This window comes from Phyllopteryx taeniolatus, chromosome 9 (assembly GCF_024500385.1).
Source record: "Phyllopteryx taeniolatus isolate TA_2022b chromosome 9, UOR_Ptae_1.2, whole genome shotgun sequence".
NCBI lineage: Eukaryota > Metazoa > Chordata > Actinopteri > Syngnathiformes > Syngnathidae > Phyllopteryx > Phyllopteryx taeniolatus.
The window spans coordinates 28,524,764-28,544,993 of NC_084510.1; the positions used below are offsets into that span (position 1 = coordinate 28,524,764).

At 42.7% G+C, this 20,230-nt stretch overlaps 2 protein-coding genes and 1 long non-coding RNA gene across 5 annotated transcripts; 1 reads left to right on the forward strand and 2 right to left on the reverse strand.

The window, feature by feature from the left end:
* Nucleotides 1-74: 74 nt before the first annotated feature.
* On the reverse strand, nt 75-14,133 carry cers5 (ceramide synthase 5). 3 transcript variants are annotated; one of them, XM_061784982.1, is made up of 11 exons: nt 13,847-14,133; nt 9,049-9,154; nt 8,838-8,968; nt 8,588-8,645; nt 8,397-8,447; nt 7,244-7,336; nt 5,201-5,329; nt 5,016-5,122; nt 3,415-3,571; nt 1,519-1,644; nt 75-983 (listed from the first exon to the last, which is right to left on the reverse strand). In XM_061784982.1, the coding sequence occupies exons 1-11, from the start codon at nt 14,017-14,019 to the stop codon at nt 822-824; spliced, it is 1,293 nt and encodes a 430-aa protein (XP_061640966.1). In that variant the 5' UTR covers nt 14,020-14,133; the 3' UTR covers nt 75-821. The 3 variants fall into 3 exon arrangements, with proteins under 3 accessions (XP_061640966.1, XP_061640967.1, XP_061640968.1); XM_061784983.1 differs by lacking the exon at nt 1,519-1,644; XM_061784984.1 differs by lacking the exons at nt 1,519-1,644; nt 3,415-3,571.
* LOC133483578 (uncharacterized) lies at nt 10,008-13,954 on the forward strand. The gene is made up of 4 exons (XR_009790147.1): nt 10,008-10,055; nt 10,407-10,502; nt 10,589-10,671; nt 13,841-13,954. It is a non-coding gene; the product is annotated as an uncharacterized LOC133483578 (long non-coding RNA).
* A 1,108-nt stretch (nt 14,134-15,241) lies between the features above and the next one.
* Nucleotides 15,242-19,554, reverse strand: LOC133483576 (glycerol-3-phosphate dehydrogenase [NAD(+)], cytoplasmic-like). The gene is made up of 8 exons (XM_061784985.1): nt 19,425-19,554; nt 18,032-18,209; nt 17,608-17,748; nt 17,396-17,534; nt 17,109-17,221; nt 16,638-16,874; nt 16,464-16,570; nt 15,242-15,727 (listed from the first exon to the last, which is right to left on the reverse strand). Exons 1-8 carry the CDS (start codon nt 19,466-19,468, stop codon nt 15,631-15,633), a joined length of 1,056 nt encoding a protein of 351 aa, XP_061640969.1. The 5' UTR covers nt 19,469-19,554; the 3' UTR covers nt 15,242-15,630.
* Between the last annotated feature and the right edge of the window lie 676 nt (nt 19,555-20,230).

Consider the following 20,230-nt stretch of genomic DNA (forward strand, 5'->3'; position numbering starts at 1 on the left):
AGTCTTTGTGGCTGAGGAAGACAAATGTTATTTCCGTTGAGTTAGTGGATGTCTTGATTCCGCCTCTCCTTGCTCAGTTTTGTACCACCCCAATTCCAATGACGTTGGGACGTTGTGTGTTCAACCTATATTTAATTGAATACACTACAAAGACAAGATATTTAATGTTCAAACTGATAAAACTTCAATTACAATTCTAATTTAATAATTATTTGCTGAAAACAATCAAGTTTACCAGTTTGAACATTAAATATCTTTCCTTTGTAGTGTATTCAATTAAATATAGGTTAAACATGATTTTTTTCAAATCATTGTATTGTTTTTATTTGTTTAACACAACGTCCCAACTTCATTGGAATTGGGGTTGTACTTACGTGCACGTTATATCTAAATTGTGAACACAAATTAGTATTTGGTGGTTATAAATTAGCATTTTAAGTGTATTGATTTGTGGCCACATGTGGTACTACATTTGCCCAAGACCAGAGGTCACGTATAGGTAGAGGCAGGGAGTTCTGAAAAGCATGACATCATCTCACAAATACTTTTTGTCACATTGGCTCTATAAAGCCTGGGGAAAAACATTTATAGGCAGTGACAAATTCATTCATATTCTAATAGGAAGTTTAAAAAAAAAACAGTCAAAAGTAGCACACAGTAGTACATTAAAGACAGTGGAGTGGGGCGGTTTGCCCCGTTTGACATCACTTAACGGGTCAAAAATGAACACGTCAGGATGTGATCCAGTGTGAACCATAAATGGAGTTCATCTGGCCGTCAAAATGGAGAACGTCCAAAACACAAAAACAAGTCTCGGGAGGTCACGTGGGTGTGGCGTGAGGTCTGCTTCTGGCGGCAGCGTTGTGTCCGTTGGTGCCGTTTTCGGCCTTTCGCGCATGCGTCGTCGTCGTCCTGGTTCGGCGCGACGCCGGCGACTCCTCCTCGGAGCTGCTCTCCACGTCACTGCGCACGTCGTTGCACACCTTGACAGAGGACGGCAACAAATTAAAGCTGAAACTGAAACCCACGTGACTCACTCAAACGATCAACCAACTTTGACATCATGCTCTGCAGACGTAACAGGTAAAAAAAAATACAAATAAAATAAAATAACTTCACCAATTCACTTCCATCTTCAGGGTGACACTTGGCTAACCTTCGCTTAGCTTTCTGCGGAAGTGAACGGGAGCTAACTGTATCGCATGCAACTTACAGTCAAGGTGCGCTGCGGTTTAACAACAACAACAACAAAAATCACATTAACCAGGTAAAATAAATATAATTAGCTATTATTTGACAAATACATATTTTACACTAAGTGAAATAGTCCTTTTTAATGCAAGTTGACAGCTAACTGGAAGCTCCACACGCGTTAAAAACACGAGGCAACGCCGAACCGGCCGAAGTTTTTGGTTCGCTGCAGGTGGACAATTTAACTCACTAACTGAGGGAGTTTATGTAATAAAAAAAGATCCAAAACATATTGACACACAAACGCTGAACTACATGAAGACTTACAGCGAGAAAGAAGCGTAAAGTCGTCAAAGGCGTGGAGAGAGGACACAAAGGAGCAAAGAAGAAACGCACACAAACAGAAAGAAAGATGGGGTCTGTCAGTCCACAGGGAGAAGAACCGAACAGCTTCTGCAGAGACGACACAAGACGGCGTGGAAATAAATACACACACATAAAAAAATAAAAAATAAAAAATGTACGTAACATACAGGGTTCCTACACATTGGAGATTTCAAAATTCCATACTTTTCCCAAACCCGACTTTGCAGATTCTCGGTACAAATTCAAATCATTTGAGGAAACTGATTCTTGATATTCCGTGATGTCGCCAAATCGTTTCCAGCAATGACAGCGAGGTCAAGTGGGTCAAGCTTGTCGGGCACGTCAGCACGTCACACACAAGTCGACATTTTGCTTTCTTGATCCATTGGGAATCCTTCGCCAGAGGATGAACATTCACCCGTTGCCATTCACGTCAACGACCGTCCTGATAATTGGACGCCTCAAAGGGCAACGAGCCGGGTGTGCAATGGTCACAAACGAAAAGAATTCGTGAAACTAACAATTCATAATTTCACACATTTTGGAGTCAAAACAGGAAGTTTTACTGCAACAATTTCTTTTGTATTGCAACGCCCGAGGGCTTGACGATGAAGAGTCGTTCCAAGATCAAACATTTTCGAAGGGAACGTAAACGCCATCCGGCTTGACGACGGGAAATAATAACCACAGGTATGAAAAGAAAATCAGTTTTGATTATTACAATCACAATTTGAAACACTAACCCCGGCCGCTAAGCCGAATTTAAAACTCTCTTGAAACCCTACTTTGAAACCCTAACTGTTTTGAAAGCCTAATTTGAAACCTTAACCCTGTTTTGAAACCCAATCAGTTTTAAAACCGTAATTTGAAACCCTAACCGTTTTAAAACCTTAATTTAAAATGCTAACCCGGTTTTGAAACCCTAACAGTGTTTTGAAACCCTAACCCTGTTTTGAAACCCTACTTTAAAATCCTAACTCTGTTTTGAAACCCTAAACCTGCTTTGAAACCCTAATTTAAAATGCTACCCACGTTTTGAAATCCTAATTTAAAACCCTTTGCAGGTTTTGAAACCCTAATTTAAACTCTACCCATGTTTTGAAATCCTAATTTAAAACCCTGAGCCGGTTTTGAAACCCTACTTCAACACCCTAACCCTGTTTTGAAACCCTACTTCGAAACCCTAAGCCTGTTTTGAAACCCTAATTTGAAAGCCTAACCCTGTTTTTAACCCTACTTTAAAAACCTTACCGCTTGTTTTGAACTTTCGTTTTCCTCCCTCTGTTCATTCCGAATCTATTGTGTTTCTACGTGACGGTTGTCGCCAGCTCTCAGGCTGGCAACGCCGTACTCTCTGTCCGTCTTCGTTCCTCAGCAGCATCCCAGTCATCAAAGGTGAGGTTATTGATCAGCATTATCATTATTGTTTTAAATTCGCTCATTTCTGTCCTCAGAGTACTTCACGTTTACTTGCCAGAAAATAAAATACATTGTAGCTGCGCTTCCAAGCGCCTTCAAAAATACTTTTTTAGATGTTAACAATTTTTTGCGTTAGAAAATAGATCTGTCATAACAGTGTTGGAAAACGGAATATTTTTCCATACAATCGTTTTCATTTTCCATACTTATCCAGAGCTGGAAATTGAGGAAATCAATTTCCATACTTTTGCATACTTTCCATACTTGCGTAGGAACCCTGAATATAAAAAAAAGACCTGATTCAACTCGAGAAGTAACAAGCGATCCAAAAACTATTCAAGTACCAGCTACCTGAACAATCTGCTTAAGTACATAGTACCAGAGCATTTGTGCTTGGTTACTTCCCCCCACTGTTGAGCACCCCAGTTGGAGACCCACCTTGCCCCTCAGGACGGCTTTGATGGCGATGCGTGCAATGAGGTAAGACCAGATGACGTGCAGAACCTGCAGCACCAGCAGCAGCACATTGAAGAGCCACCATGATGGGAACGGACCCACGATCAGCCAGCTCTCAAACAGGGTGGAGTTTAGGACCCTGGGACGCACGGTAACATGAAGTTGACCGTAACCAGAACAGGTGAGCTCAGGCTTTCAGGAGAGGAGTAATTGGTGTCAAGGAAGTACAGGATGTTGCAGTGATCCATCTTGACTGAGACATACTTTGGGGTGAGGGCAACAGTTTACACTAAATGTTTACTTTCGTATATTTAGGATATACAGTAGGTAAGCACCAAAACTAACATATAATAGATATAAAAAGTCTACACACCCCTGTTAAAATGTCCATCCATCCATTTTCTGAGCCACTTCTCCTCACTAGGGTCGCGGCCGTGCTGGAGCCTATCCCAGCTGTCATCGGGCAGGAGGCGGGGTACACCCTGAACTGGTTGCCAGCTAATCGCAGGGCACATAGAAACAAACAACCATTCACACTCACAGTCATGCCTACGGGCAATTTAGAGTCTCCAATTAATGCATGTTTTGGGGATGTGGGAGGAAACCGAAGTGCCCGGAGAAAACCCACGCAGGCACGGGGAGAACATGCAAACTCCACACAGGCGGGGCCGGGGATTGCACCCGGGTCCTCAGAAGTGTGAGGGACCTGTAACCTGTAAAACTCAATTGATTTTTTTTTTTTTTTTTTTTTTTTAAATCGTTTTGGTAGGGAAGGTAAAAATAAACTGAAATAATGTGTTTGCACAAGTCTCCATAATTCCTGCTTTTGTGCTCTTGTGGGGTTTCACCAGGGACTCTGGCTCCTGCCCATATTCCCAAAACATGCATGTTAGATTCATTGAAGACTCTTACAGTACCCATAGGTGTGAGTGTGGATGCTTTGTTTGTCTGTGTGTGTCCTGCAATTGGCCGGCAACCAGCATCAGCTCAGAAAGGCTCCACTCATGCGTGACCCTAATGAGAACAAGCGCTACAGAAAATGGATGGATGGATGGTTTACAGTGAAGAACAGCCACATGCAAACTTTTCAACTCAGCTTGATTGACAGGAGATAGTCATCAGAGCCCGACCCCTGCCCCTATTAGAGGTATACATTCCTCCTACGAGCAAGAACACCGACACTGAATATCCTCGATCACGTTACACTGGACAGGCTCATCCATTTCCTCTGTCTGAGACTGTAAGCCTCCATGTTGGTGCTACGGAACTAGACCAGGCCTGTCAGTGTCCTCCGTCCATTTTTGATAGCACATGCCGTCTTTTGGCTCGTGGGGTTAGACTCTAACTACCTTTTGGCAAGGGAATTGGGCTAGACCCCGGACTGGTTGCCAGGCAACCTCGCACATAGAAAAACAAGCGAATCGTCATTAAATCCAACATGCATGTACTGAAGCCTATCCCGGCTGACTTTGGCCGAGAAAAGCAGCTTAATTCAGGGTCGCAAATATTCCACCATACTGCCAGCCTGGTGTTAGTATTTCGGATCGAGTACAAAAGTCAAAGCAAACCATATTCAGACTCACCATATTGGAAATATGACGAGCCGCGTGAGGAAGAAGGTCAAACTAAATATGATGAAGAGGAGGTCACACAGGCGCTGATACTTAGCGTAGTTGGCCAGTTTGGCTGCCTGATGACAAAGAAAGTAACCTGCGTCTCATTCCGTCTATGAATGTCATCGAGCTGCCATTGCGCTTCACCGACCGACCTCGAGCAGAAAGTCGGAGGCGTCGTGCACGCACATCACCAGGGTGCCCACCCGCACCATGTTGTTGGCGTAGGAGAAGCTGATCAGGCCAACCGTCGCCAGGTGATGAACAAACATGGACAGGAAGTCCTGCGGCAAATTCAAAGGGGATATTAATCAGTGCCAGCCTTCCCAGTTAACATGGATATTTGACTTCTAAAGCCGTCAATGGCAGTGAATGTGTTAAAGAAGCTGTCAAGTGAATTCATAGATATGTTTCGAAATACATTATACATGTTTGAAGAGAATCGCTGAAAAAAAGACTGACTGAGAAGTACAGTATTTATTACTCAATTGTGGAGATAAAGCGTTTTTTTTCAGTTTTCCAGATTTTTGGGGGACGTGGCTAAAACAGCACCGCATGACGCACTTGGGTGTCCAGTATGAGTCGTCCCTCCCCCGATATATAACAACTTGAGCACCTTCGTTCGCGTCAGTAGTTATCCGTCTCTATAGCAACATAGTTTGCTAGGCTAGCTTTGCCTACACCCCAAAAATACATCTCGCCTGCAAATTGTCCACTGAAGTCGCTGCTCTAGAGTGCCCCGTTGTTTGCCGTGAGTGTGTGGAGGAGACAAAATTTACAAGACTTTACAGGGACATACAGTATAACAAGTGCTCCAAACAACACCGTTGATTCTCCTACAAGTACCTCAATCTTGGTGTCAGAAGAAATTCCACTTTTTTGCTCTCTTTGCCAGAGGGAAAAAGTCCATCAGTGCATTCTTAACAGGGATTGCTGCTACCATATATGGACAAACTGGAGGCATTTCTGAATCCAAATGAGCCGAAATGTGTGCAAGCATGGTTGTTTAGAACAGGTGGAATTTATCAACACTGATTACTTACTGCTGGTGTTTCTACTTACATTAGAACTTTCTTTACGCATAGTTGATAAATAAGCCCCGGGTTTCAGTGCTGGTTCAGCACTCAAAATTAGCACTAGAGCTTTGATTTTTCGGTGCAAAAGGAGCAACTTTGGAGCTGGCAAAACTGGTGCCGGGCTAGCAACTCTTCACTTGTCCAGAGGGAAGTCAGGAACCAAGTAAAAAAAAAATTAAATACAAATTTAAAAAAAGTCAAAACCAAAAAAGTAAAATACAAGGGGAAATTTCAAAACAGATCAGAAACCAGTCAAAAAATCTAATTTTAAAAAACAGTGATAAACTAAGTAAAAAAAAAAATTTTTTTTAAATAAAAAATCACAAACCAGTCAAAACAATAAAATAAATGAAAATCAAGAACAAGGGTAAAAAAAAAATACAAAACTAATTCAAGACCAAGTCAAGAACCAGGTTAAAAAGACCACAACAAAAAACAAGTAAAAGCATAAGCTCTTTGCAGGTGCAGTGGCAAGGAACCTTGTCGAGACGAGAACCATGTAAAACAAACAAGTCAAAACCAGAAGTGGCACTTTGCGGAGGTAACTGAAATGGGCTCCTCTAAGGCCGAACTGTACCTCTTCGTGGACACCCAACTCCATTATATGTCTAAGTTTTGTCACCATCACTGTTTACCCACACCACAATGTGGTGATTGTGGAAATCCGCTCAGCAGCTTTCTATGATTTTTGTTCATGTTCCTATATTGGCTTGATAGGATTCCCAGCTTTTTGTGAAGAAATGACTTTGTGTTGAGGGGACTCTGGGTATTGACCAGCTTTTTGCGAACAAAGAACTTTGTTATCTACATTTGTCTCTTCTACTGTTGAGCATTTGAGCCTCTTGTGTTTGTGTCACCGTACAAACTGCTCTGAGACTCTGCTGCTGCCCTGTGGAATTTGCATCACAGTCACATGAGAGTGGGCGCCCTCGTGCTACACACATGCACACACACACAGACACACACACACACACACAGTGACTGGCACAAGCTGCACCCCTGCCCACAAAACAAAAACGTGACCTTCCAGGATGAACTCAGCTTTTGAGATTCTTAATGTAATTCAAGTGGATTCGGCACACACACAGACACAAAAGGTGGTAGTAGTCGTGTACATCTCACCTTCCTTCTAATGTCAGTGAACTGGGAGAACAAGAGTGACCAGTAGAAGGCCAGCTCTGTCACGTAGTAGCGGTAAAGAGCAGGCGTCAACACCTTTGGTGAAGGAAAAGAAAAAGGTATTAAACAATAATAAACGCGGTTACATTAACACATCTTGGAATGAGCATTAATATCTTGGATTTTTTTTTTTTTTTTTTTAGGGATGCAACTAACTCCTATTTTGATTATCGACTAATCTGTAATGAATTTTTTCAATTCATCGATGAAGCTAGTGAAAAAAGAAAAAAATCAATTTCAAATGTAAACGGATTATGATTCATTTACTGGTTTGGTCCGTAATATGTCAGAAAATGGGCAAAAATGTGGATCATTGTTTTCCAACGGAAAAGATGTTTGCAAATGTCTTATTTGGAATAAACGGAGTCTGTTTTTATAGTGGGCTACAGTAATATGAGAATATTTCATGTTGAGAGGCTGAAATTCAGAGGATTTGGACAATTTTAAGATAAACAATGTCTCTCAAGGATTAACCGATTATCAAAATAGTTGTCAATTAATTTGATAATCAATTAGTTGTCCATTAATCGATTAACTGTTGCACCTCTATTTTTTTGTAGCTCCTGTTGTGATACAGCCGAACCTCCAAAGCTGCACGCCTTAAAGGGGACATAGTATGGAAAATGTCCTTTCTAATTGCTTGTACACAAATAGCTCATCTGGATCAAATATGAAATTCAATGGAACGCCCAAGTCATTGCAAGCCAAAAGCTTAGCAGAGCTGCACTGAGTTTGGTTTGACGCACAGCTTCGCTTCTGGGAGGTGGCACTTACATGACGATTTGGTGAAGGTTTTGAGGCCATTATATAATATGTCTTCATAAAAAGTTTTATTAGGGAAACTGAAATATAAGTGATCTCCCTGGGAAAGTTTGTAGTTTGACCATTTCTGAAAATGTGTCTTCTTAGCGAGTTATCCTGCACTTCTGTCCCACTTTAACGTCGCTGAGAGGTTAATTTACATAGCTACTCCCACACCGAGTTTCGCTGCCCATGACATAGTCACCTAGGCTGTGGGAAGATCCAAAGGCACTTTCAAGCAACGGCCTGCGATTTAACAGTCAATTATGTAGGTGTAAAATGTTGTACGACATACCTGATAAGGGTAACCATACCAGCAATGCCGCGTATCCCACATCCAAGAGGTCTAAATAATTCAAATGACATTAATATCATGAAATGATATTAATTCAGCAAGCAATTCACATTTTACATGAATACAATACAGCGTTAAAATATCTAATGTATCTAAAACAAATGCTATTAATCCTCGCTATTAATGCTCACCTGCCAGAGAAACTGGAAGCCATACATAAATATGCACAAATAAAATGTTAACCTCCACCTGAAATGGATAATCCAGAAAATGATTCTGATTACAGCGATTACAATCACATTCAAACACACATGCAGCTCACAATAATCTGACTTTAATTTCAATTCAAGCCTAGCGACAAACAGGCCTCCCAAGATTTCCGCCCCCTTAACTAAGATGGCGGTAGAAAAACACAACCACGGGACAGTTCAGTCGACCTACATGCTCTCGCAGAACTTCGCATGTGTGCTGGGTTTGTCTTGGTTCCTGCGCTGTCGGAACCAGCGCTGCACCTTGCGCACCTCCCAGTCCAGCTGCTTGGACAGCCCGTCCAGATGGCGCGAGTCCGGATTCTGCCGGGGAAAAGACGGAAGAGACATGAAGTGCACGTCGTGTGATGAAAAGCATGATTAAACAAAAGATCATGGGAGACCTTTGTAATGGATGTAAAGACTTTCTCCAGCACTGCATTGGGCTGAGCTTTTCGTTCAACATCAGGATGAATGTGGAGGCGTCTCGCGCACGTACTGGCGACAAATCTGTTGAAAGAGAAAACATGAATAAGATTTTGGAAAGGATTTCTTTTTTTTTTAATCTGGAATTAAAAAAACATTTGCTATTTGCTATAGCGCTAGTCCTCATTAGGGTCGGACGTGGTAACCACGAGGCCACCGTAGCAAATGTCAGTATTTCTGTTGCGCTGGCAGACTGGCGATAAGGACTCCAATACAATACCCCCGGCAGCTTTGTTTTTCTCCAAACACTTCCCAAGTTGTCTTTGCGTCTACATTGTGGCGAAAGATAATTGACTGATATCATTATTATTGCATATTCAGAATATCACGGTTGAACTGAGTAAAAAGACGCCCGTCAATCATTAACGACACAATGGAGGAAAAGCAAGGAAAACGCATTCCTGTGGTTTCTACCTTGTGGATATCCAAAGAACCTGCCATTCCTCTGCCAGGAGAAATCCGTGCAAAAAACAATAGTGGGCTTAAAACCACACTATCCTCTGATTAAGGCCCTGAATTCCATGAACAGCACTTTTAGATAAAACGTAGTTCAGCTATGCTCGTTACCTGTTTGGCAGCCTTTTGTCAAATTCGGGGGGCGACGGTAGCTCAGTCTGTAAGGATCTGACAGCTTATTTGTAGGGATCATTTTAAAAAAAACAGTGTTGCTATGGACGTTGCTTTACATGGCAACAGCAAAAAAAGCACATTTTTTAAAATTGGTCTCAAGTGCAGTTCAGTTAAGGCAAATGAGCATTGGGTGTTTAGACAGGGCTAAAGACAGCTTTGAATCATTTCATAATCTACCGTAGCATGTGTCCACACAATGTAGACTGTTTCGTTTCCATTCTATTTATAGTTCGCAACACGGAACTGAAAGTTCTCTATCGGAGCGTACCTCTACGACCAGCATCTCGACCGATGGGTACGGAAAAATGGGACGGTCAGGATATCCTTTGTATCGGAAATGTCTAAAAGAAGCGCACAGGGCGTCCTCAGTTTATGACAAAGTTCCATTCCTACAGCGGCAATGTGACCTGAATTTGGATGTAAATCGGAAATTCAGAACAAACCTGAGTGTATCGCTAACCTACGCTAACACAGTAGTGGTGAACATGCGCGTTAGGTGTCACAGAGTGAAGAGGTGTGTGCAGCAAAATTCCTCTGTTCCAATTTGGAACATCCTTACAGGTTCTCTGCCATGCCGCTCTAGGATCGGACGCCTTTTGATCACTGGCTTACTTCTTGTGGCTGAAAAAATATCTGCTATTCTCAGACAAGTTTGGGTTTGCTGGAGTTGACGTCTTTGGGTGTTGCGCAACAACAGAGGTGGGCGGGTGTGAACAAGAACAACGCCGCCCCTTCATCTGACGTAACCACATTCACACTTCTCGTCTTCTCTGCTCTTTATTGTCCCCTGCAACCAGATTAACCTCTCGGTTTTCCACTATTGTTTAGGACGGAGCTGGAAAAAAAAAAAAAAACAAAGCCGAGCTTCGTGGACCCTTACATAACGGTTACACTAAGAGCGCCTGGAGCATGTACGTACAGGTACAGTATCTCACAAAGTGAGTACACCACTCACATTGGAAATATTTTATTATACATGTATCTTTTTTAATGGGAAAACACTGAAGAAATGACACTTTGCTCAAAATAACACACAGCTATGAATGTCTCAACCAAAAGGTCAGAAACGTTAATGAATATTGCAACCAAATGGCCAAGTTTGCAACACTTTTGAAAACTTCGCAGCTACCCAAATGATTATGCAAATGCTAATTGTATCAATGTGAGTGCGAATGGTTGTTTGTTTCTATGTGCCCTGCGATTGGCTGGCGACCAGTTGAGGGGGTACCAGTCGAGGCCCAGTGCCCAGATCCGAACCGCCACATCCTTTTGTGTGGTCGGCTGAAGCAAATCATTGGCTTGCAGTTTCCTGCTAAAATAGGTACCTATATTGAAAATTGGCTTCACTTTTAATAACCTCAAGACCCTGAAAGTATTTTTATTCCAAACCCCCTTTTTAAAATACATTCAACAATATTTGATCAATCTAATTTCCTTGACTTTTGATTTCAAAACTAATTATCCATGCATTTTCTACATCTACTGTATATAATATGATGAGTCCATTACGTCTTTTTACGGTTTCCCTGTCGTGACTGTCATAACGGCCTTCTGAGAGAAAGCATGACTACAATGCAGCCAACGACAAAGATGAGTTTGACACCCCCTGCCTTTTTTGACAGCAGCTTCACAATGCTTCCATCCATTGAACTTGCTTTGAAGTGCCTCCCACCCTCATGGATCTTTTGCGTGAGGATACATCTCCAAAACCAGCACTTTACCAAACACCTCGTTCAATTCAATTGCTAATTTATTATATTGTCGTTGATTAGAATATCAAGACACTTTTCCGCCTACAGCCGTGCCCACCAAAGTCTGCGCTGTCACCAAACCCCCGATCCCACCAATCCCCGTGCTTGTGCGGCTTTTCTCCAGGTACTCTGCCTTCTGCCCACATTCCCAAAACATGAATTTAAGGTTCATTTTAGGTTCATTGTTGTAAATGTGTTCTCTACAACCCCAATTCCAATGAAGTTGGGACGTTGTGTTAAACATAAATAAAAACTGAATACAATGATTTTCAAATCATGTTCAACCTATATTTCATTGAATACACTACAAAGACAAGATTTGTAATGTTCAAACTGATAAATTTGATTGTTTGCAGCAAATAATCATTAACTTAGAATTGTATGGCTGCAACATGTTCCAAAATAGCTGGGACAGGTGGCAAAAAAGACTGAGAAAGTTGAGGAATGCTCACCAAACACCTGTTTGGAACATCCCACAGGTGAACAGGCTCATTGGGAACAGGTGGGTGCTGTGATTTGGTAGAAAAGGAGCTTCCCTGAATTTCTCAGTCATTCACAAGCAAAGATGGGGCGAGCTTCACCGCTTTGTGAACAAGTGCGTGAGAAAATAGTCCTAGTCCAACAGTTTAAGGACAATGTTCCTCCAACGTACAATTGGAAAGAATTGAGGGATTTCATCATCTACGGTCCATAATATCATCAAACGGTTCAGAGAATCTGGAGAAATCACTGCATGTAAGCGGCAAGGCTGAAAATCAACATTGAATGCCCGTGACCTTTGATCCCTCAGGCGGCGCTGCTTCAAAAACCGACATCAATGTGTAAAGGATATCACCACATGGGCTCAGGAACACTTCACAAAACCAATGTCAGTAAATAGTTTTTTTCAAGTTCACATGCATTTTACTTTTTCAGTGTTACTAAATAACTGTCGTGTTTTTTTGCTTTCGCACTCCATATGCACAAATCGGTCATTATTGCGCATTTTTATTTTCTGTTTAATTCCTCCAAAATGAGAACTGACTACTCTATGTTCACATGGGCATGAAACTAAACGTGTCTTACTGAATTGATATCAAAGCATTAAAATCAATATCCAATCCAATCGACTCACAACTTAAAAGAATCAAAATCAAATTGAATCACAATGTAAATAATCAAAATTGAATTGAATCATGAGGTGCATTTTTTAAAATTAATTAATTATATTAAATAATTGGGTAATCGCTTTATTATAAATGAAAAATAAACAATGATTTTTTTTTACATTACAATACTTTTTCATATATTTTATTAAATATTTGGTTCCGTTAATTGTCACCAAATTAACTTTAACATATAAAGTAACAAAATGATAACGAACTAATTTTTTATTCTTGAAGGAAAAAAAAATATATATTTTACAAATTTTACATACACATTTTCCTTTTTTGAAATAGATTGTGGCCCTTGTGGACAGACGTTAAATTTATGCATTAAAGCCCTTAAAAAAAGACTCCAAGATTAAACATGATGTGAGTTTCAGACAACTGAAAGGAGGCAATTGAGCCCCAACCAAAAGCCTCCAGTACAGTGCAACCATCAAATGCTACCGCTACCTCTCGAAAGGTTATTCCGCCTACACGCCTTCCCCATAAAAAAAGTCTGTCTGCATAAAACTCCTCCTCTCGTTCCTCTGCAATGTGCGCTCTATAGGAAGTCCGATTAAGGCCTTATCATCGTTGCGAAAGGAGAAGGTCAGGCCAGCAATAAAATCGCTTCACATCGAGCAATAAATTAACATAATATTCCTTTTGGGGGATTTATATGTCACAACAAAACTGTCACCGAACACAACATGAATAAAAGGTGATGCTCCGAAACTAAATGAAGCACGTGATGTCACAGTTTTGTTTTTCTTTCACTTGCCAGGTAGGTTTTCTACTTTGAATAAGACATTTTTGGGCAAGGGAAATAAGCGCCGTCGACCATATCGCAACAACTGGTTGCATTTCCTGTTCTATGGTTATCACCATCACGGTACCCTTTTGTGGTGCCACACGCACACACACACACACACACAAAGCCAAAGAAAAAGCAAAACACCTGTAAGGAGCACGTGATGTCACTTGATGTTTTAGAGCTACAATGGAAGTTGACATGTCATGTCACAGTCATGTTCACTTGTTCGTTTTGAGAGATATTTGTCGTGGGAAAAGAAAACAGCGTGTAATAAAAGCGGTAATAGTCATAAGTGGGAGAATAACCAGCAGCGGCACGTTATGCTAGCTGGTGGCCATTGGGGAAGGGAGTTTTTGGGATTTTGATTTTGTTTTTTTTGTGTGCGAAGACGAACCTCTCGAAGAGCATCCTGACGGCGAACATCCCCACGGCCAGCGGGAAGGCGGCCAACAAGTGCCCGGCTTGGGGATACTCCACCCCGGCAGCCCGCTCGGCGAGGTCCGCCCAGGTGACGTTGCGCGGCAGCCAGAACCGCTCGTTCCAGAACCAGGCTGAAAGGGCAGCCATTATCCCCCAAGGCGCAGAGAAGAAAAGTCCAGTTGGAAGAATGAAAAGAAGGTTTAAAGCGTGTCGCGGCCCCCCCCCTTCTTCTTCCTCAGCGCCTCCTCCGCCAGTCGGCAAGCTCGCCGCTCCGAATGGGGGAGTCCTTTTCCGGCTAGGTTTGCAAAATAAAACTCTAGGACCCATTGGTCGAAGTGGTCGACGCGACATTGCCGAATTTAATATTCAGCATTTTGACGTGTACATTGTTTCTCTATTCCCGACATTTGCTCGTAAAAAAAAAAAAAAAAGACTCAAGTCACATCGTGAGTCCAGCACTGTTGAGATAAACCCGACATCAAATGACGAAACGTGCCAAAATACAGCTCTACGCTTCGCTTACACGCGTTGACTCCTGACAAACTTTGCTAAACAGGGATTGATTTATTTTGAAGGCAAACGAGGCCCCGCTTTCGTTATGCTCCTCAGTCGCCATGGGTGAACTTGACAGGTCGCTACCCGAAGACGAGAAAGTGCACCTCCGACTCTCTCCTAACATTCCTCCTGGCTGGGACTTAGTATTCTTATTTTACTACGCCATGTCACGATTCTGTCGTGTTTGCATTGTTGACGTTCGTCGTGTGCTATATAACAAAGTCTTTCATCTCAAACGTGGTTTCAGGCGGCGAGAAGGATGCCCTCCTCTTTTGTGGCACGACATCACAGCCAAGTGGCCGATGGTTGTAATTGCAGCTAAAAACAAACCAAAAAGACTACAGAAATGACATACCTTGACAAGTCAAGACCTGCTTTTGTATTTTAACAGAATGCAAGCCTCGAGCTTGACGGGCTTTCTAAACATTTAAACACGAGCCTCAGGATGGTGCAATATTTCGATCCAATCTATTTATGAGAGGATGCAGCTGCAGCGCTTATCTAATTATAGATGGAGATTTTAGCCCTTTTGCAAGCACAGGGTTATAATTAGAAACCTTGCTGGACAGTGGACTCAAAAACTATGCAAAGGATTCTAAAGGAGAGAATCCAGTTCTTAACTAAAGTGCAAGGTTATGTAACACGGGTGCTGCTGAGACTTTGGGGACGATCAGGCCACCGCGTGGTTAATGACCACAAAATGGTAAAGGTGACGACCCGGTTATAGAGCGGTAACCCGAAGCCTCGGCTGATCCCGGGTCTGGCCGCGGCGAGGTTGCGTGCCAGTGGAGGAACGCACAAAATTAAAAGGGACTCCGGAGTTCAAGTGATTTATTTCCAAATAAATAATGAAATCAAGGACAGAAAACAGACGAAGGCACTTTTTGTTTTTACCACAGAAAAGCACTGAAATGCTTGGTGTCAACCTTCCGTTTTGTGCGCATTGCTTTCGTGCACTGGCGCTCATTCTTTGGACGATTTATGCAACGACGTGCTCAGTGAAAGGCCGCAGCGTTACGTAACGTGATAAGGGCAGTTTTAACCCAGACGCCGCGATAGACGAAGGCGAGCCGGCGAGAGACTTCGAAAGCGTCGCCCTGCTGGCCTTTCGCCCTCGGGCTCGCACGCTGCACGGCGCCATCTCCGAAAATCAAAGTCTTAAATGGACCGTCCGTCCGTCTGTTCGTCCGGCCGGCGAGTCGGTCACATGTGCTCGGGGTGCTTCTGCAGACAGCTGATGAACTCTGTCACCGGATGGCCGTCGAAGCAGATCTGGTGGACGGCGGTGAAAAGAGGGAACCTGCGAAAAGTGAACCGTGACAACCGTGAGAATAAAGCGTCCTCGGTCGGTGCCGTTGCGATTTAGCAGCACGCAAAAACTACGACCCTGTATCGAGTTTTTTGAAACCCGACGTAGTTTAAATTCATCGCTTGGGTCATATGTCAAGTCGTGTAATCTTGCTCAGTCACAACATATTTAATAATATTTGTACTTGAACCCAACCCGCGCCAATCACAACCCCCTGCGGTTAAGGTTGTTATAACATTTCCACCAAGACATTCAGGTATAAGCGCCTCACGGTTACTGCTCGGAGGAGAGATCACATCTCGATTTACAGTAAACAGACACGTCTGCAAAGAAATACAGCAAACAGGGAGGATCGCCGTAGGGGATGGATTTGGTTCTGGATCTTGTGGTGATAAAAGCCGGAGAACGCCGAAAGAATCCTTGTCCCGGAGTCAAGCCCAGCTGCTACGGGGTCAAAGTTGGAGTATACCCCGGACTGATAACCTGTCACTCACAGTACTGACGCAGAGAGACAGATCCACCCGTGCACATTTGATTCCAAGTATCCTGTCCACGGTCACCACAGAGGTTGAAGTTCATCCCAGCTGAATTCGCGGAAAAAGACACCGCGGATTGATGTCCAGGCGAACGGCGCATTGCGTGATCCTACTCCAGAATCGCGACATTAGCGCCGAGGATCCTTGGCCTAACATTCCGTTCAAAATGCCAGAAAGACAAAGGGACTCACTTCTCCACCATGTTTTTCTGCTTTAAGATTTGGTGGACCTCGGTCGCAGTGGCCGGACCTTGAAGCTTCTGACCGTTCAGGAGCTCCTTCTCCAACTGCTCGATGGTCTGAACACAAAGATTATTCACATTCAGAGAGACAATTTAGCGCAGGGGAACGAACTGCGATCCCTACTTTTCCTGTTTTGGCAAACTCTTCTCCGATTTTCCGGTTGCGGCCGCCGTAGCAGGTAGTGATGAGGTCGGCGACCCCGCAGCTCTCCAAGAAGGTGCTGGCGGAGACGGGCCCGTCGGCGCAGAAGACCTTGGCGAAGGCAATCATCTCCATCAGTCCCAGACGGATCACCGCCGCCTTGGTGTTGTCACCGAAGCTCAAGCCGTCACAGAACCCCGCACCTACCGCCACGATATTCTGCGGGAACACAATTCGCATCAATTTAGCCATTCCCCCCCTAAAAGTGGTCTTGGCCCTTGAGCACTAAAGTTTGTTGACCACCTTGGCCTGGTCGTAGGTGAATTTTGTAAGTCTGCTATCATCAGGATTGGCCCAGTTACTGTGGCATCGAAAAAGCTCAATTTACCACAACGTCAGTCCCTTGCTCCAACTTCTTCAAACTTTTCGGGATCAGTAACTGTTCGGACAAACCTTGAGCGCCCCGCAGATCTCCACGACGTCGGACTCTTGGACAACGGTCACGCGGAAGTTGGCGGTCTGCATCAGCTCCTTCAGGATGGGCCCGTGCGCTATGTCCTTGCACCCTACGCCCCCCCCCCCCCGCAAAAACGACACAATCACGCTGAAGTTCAACCTGAAATACGATGAATTAAGATGAATTAAGATGAATTAAGCATCGTATATCTGTACTTAAGTCCAGTAACAAGGTATTTGTACGTTCTACCACTAAAATCAAGGGTCAAGATTTGACACCGGACCTATGGTTGTCTCGCAGAACTTGTTCTCCGCCACCTCGCCGGCGATGTTTGCTCCCATCAGGACCGACATGCCGATGCCCAGCTTCCCTCGGATGACCTCGGAGATCAATTTCAGACCCTGCGGGCCGGCGTCCACGCCCTGGAGATACGCGCGGTCGGCACTGAGGCGCCCGTGTCGAAGGCGGGTTGAGGAACGGGTGAGCGTACCGTACCTTAATGAGCGACACGCCGTGAGCGTCCTTCTTGACGTGGCCTTTGATGGTGTCGCACACACGGACGATGAACTGGTGCGGGACCACAAACATCAGGATGTCGGCTCCCTTAACCGACTCCACCAGGTCTGGAACGGCCACCTGACCGCAATGACAACACACTAAGCAACCCCCGTTGTTTTACCATTACCAATTGTAAGTTTCTTATTTTTTTTTTATGTTAATTCATGATGGTCACAGACAGAATGTCATCAAAAATGCATCCAAAATCCCCGAATCTCAAAGAACACAGCAGGAACTTGTTAATATGACCGGTTGGTAACAGACTCAAATCTCAAGGACGCACATATAGTGCCACCTTAAGCTTGCCAGTGTACATCTGAATATATATCAATATGTATATGTACATATGTTTGCGGCTTACCACATTGGGGGGCAGCTTGTGCCCTCGCAGGTACTTGACATTCTCGTGCTCCGTGTTGATGATTTCGGTGAGCTTGCGTCCGTCCACCATTTCCTCGAACACCCACATGTTGACCACGCTGTCAAATTTGGCGTCGGCGGCCGCGTTGGCGCCCACGATCTTGGCGATGGCCGAGCCCCTGCCGAGACACGCCGGCGTTTAATCCAAACATTTGATTTACGTGCATTTTGTATTTTCATGTAGCGTGAAACCAGTGATTAATGTAATATTTTTGTCAATTTTAAGACAACACATTTGATTTTGACCGCTGGCGCACAAAGCACCGAGAGGGGACATATTGTAAAAGTAGATTTTACAATTTCTTCTACAAAAATAGTTGCGTGAGTGCCTTCCCACACATCAAGTGTGAAGTTAAACAACCAAGTAAATCGCTTTTAAGATGTCTTTGGATATATAGTTAAATTGCTTTGTGGTGGCTTTGAGCAAGCGCCATTTAGAGTTTTAAATTGTGGAAACAGTTGGATAATATGTCTCCTTTAAATGCTTTACGCCATGTCAAAGTAATCCAGTGTTGGCGTGTTACAACGTGAGTGGAAAGCTTTTTTTTGGGTGGCACTTGTTATTATGGCGGCATGTATATGTTTACATAAGAAAAGCACCAAGCACGTTTTCAGCATTAATAAAGAGTTGTGCTTAGTCACGCTTATACTATAAGCTAAAAAAAAAAAAAAAGGCAACATTTTTACTCACACGTACCAATAGAAATTCTATAAATTCTCTAAAATCTGACGAAGATTTTGGAGTTTTGATTTTCATTTCACTTTAAAAAAAAAAGTGTAACCCTATTTTAATATAACAAATGCCCCAATAACATAATAATAAAGTGTAGGTGGCATAAATAGCTTATTTTTTTAAGCTATAGCTGTGATTACATTATTAAAAAAAACTCTTGTGTTGGCAAGAAAATTTTGATTAAATTAAGTCATATATTCCCCATTTTATATGTTTCTTTTTTGGTTTTTTTTTTGTAAGCACCCCCCCCCCCCCCCCATTTCGCCATGTGACAAAAGGGCAATACAACATGCTGCTTGTCAAAAAATGTCTTTGTAACTTAAGACATGAAGCAGAGAGCACACAGGAGCTACACTTCAAATGTCAAAGAGGCAGCCGTGCATGATAAAAATACCCCACCAGATAAGCGAGTTATCTTTTTTTTTTTTAATATCTAAAAATGACCCCAAAAAATCAAACAATCCCACTCATGTAAAATAGCATAACTGGGAAATTTTATTTTTTCAAATCTATTACATCATTTTAGCGACTTTAGCCTACAGCAAAATCTCCATTAGCACACAAGCAAACTTTGTATCAGATGAATTGGGAAGTAAGTTACCAGTTTCCGGAGCCCACCACGCACACTTTCTTGGGCGCTGCCATCGTTGCGCTTGCACCAGAGACCCACCAAGCGCGCCGCCGATATTTATAGCGGGCACGCGCATATGGCCCGCGCACGACCCCTCCCCCCCGCCGCTCCAGTTACGTCATCTGCTACCGTACAGTTTATTTTCAGTTTGTTTTTTTCTGACACCGCCCTCCCTGTTGATGACGTTTCCCCCCCTTTTACCGCCATTTTATTTTCATAGATAATTTGGGACTGAAATATGACATTTAATTGCAGAATTAGGTACGCAAAGTAAGTTATACCTATCCAACTTTTTTTAGTCGTGATAATGTAAGTACAAGAAAGTAGAAAAATGGAAATACAGTAAAATTATTTCATATTTTACGCATTAAAAAAATACTTGGTATAGGAACATACTGTCAAAATACTGAAAAAAAGTACACAGCAGCAACAAAACAGTTGTTCATCATAATATTGGACAATAATATAGTAAATACAAATAAAATATTCCATTTAGAGAAAGCTTTGGTGCATGAATTTATTGGGAAAATCTAGGGAAAAAATACTATTGACATCTTTCTTTTAAATATGGATAATAACATACTGTAAACAAGATATGAAAAAAGTAATATCTATAAAACAATGTATGTTATAATTTCTTTGGCCGAAAGAAACATAGCCAAAATAAGAAACTCTAAATAATGAATAGTAATTAAAAAAAAGTACACCAAAGATATATTTTTCCCACCTTTAGATTTTGCCAGAAAATAGCAAATACCCCCAAAATCCATTTTAAA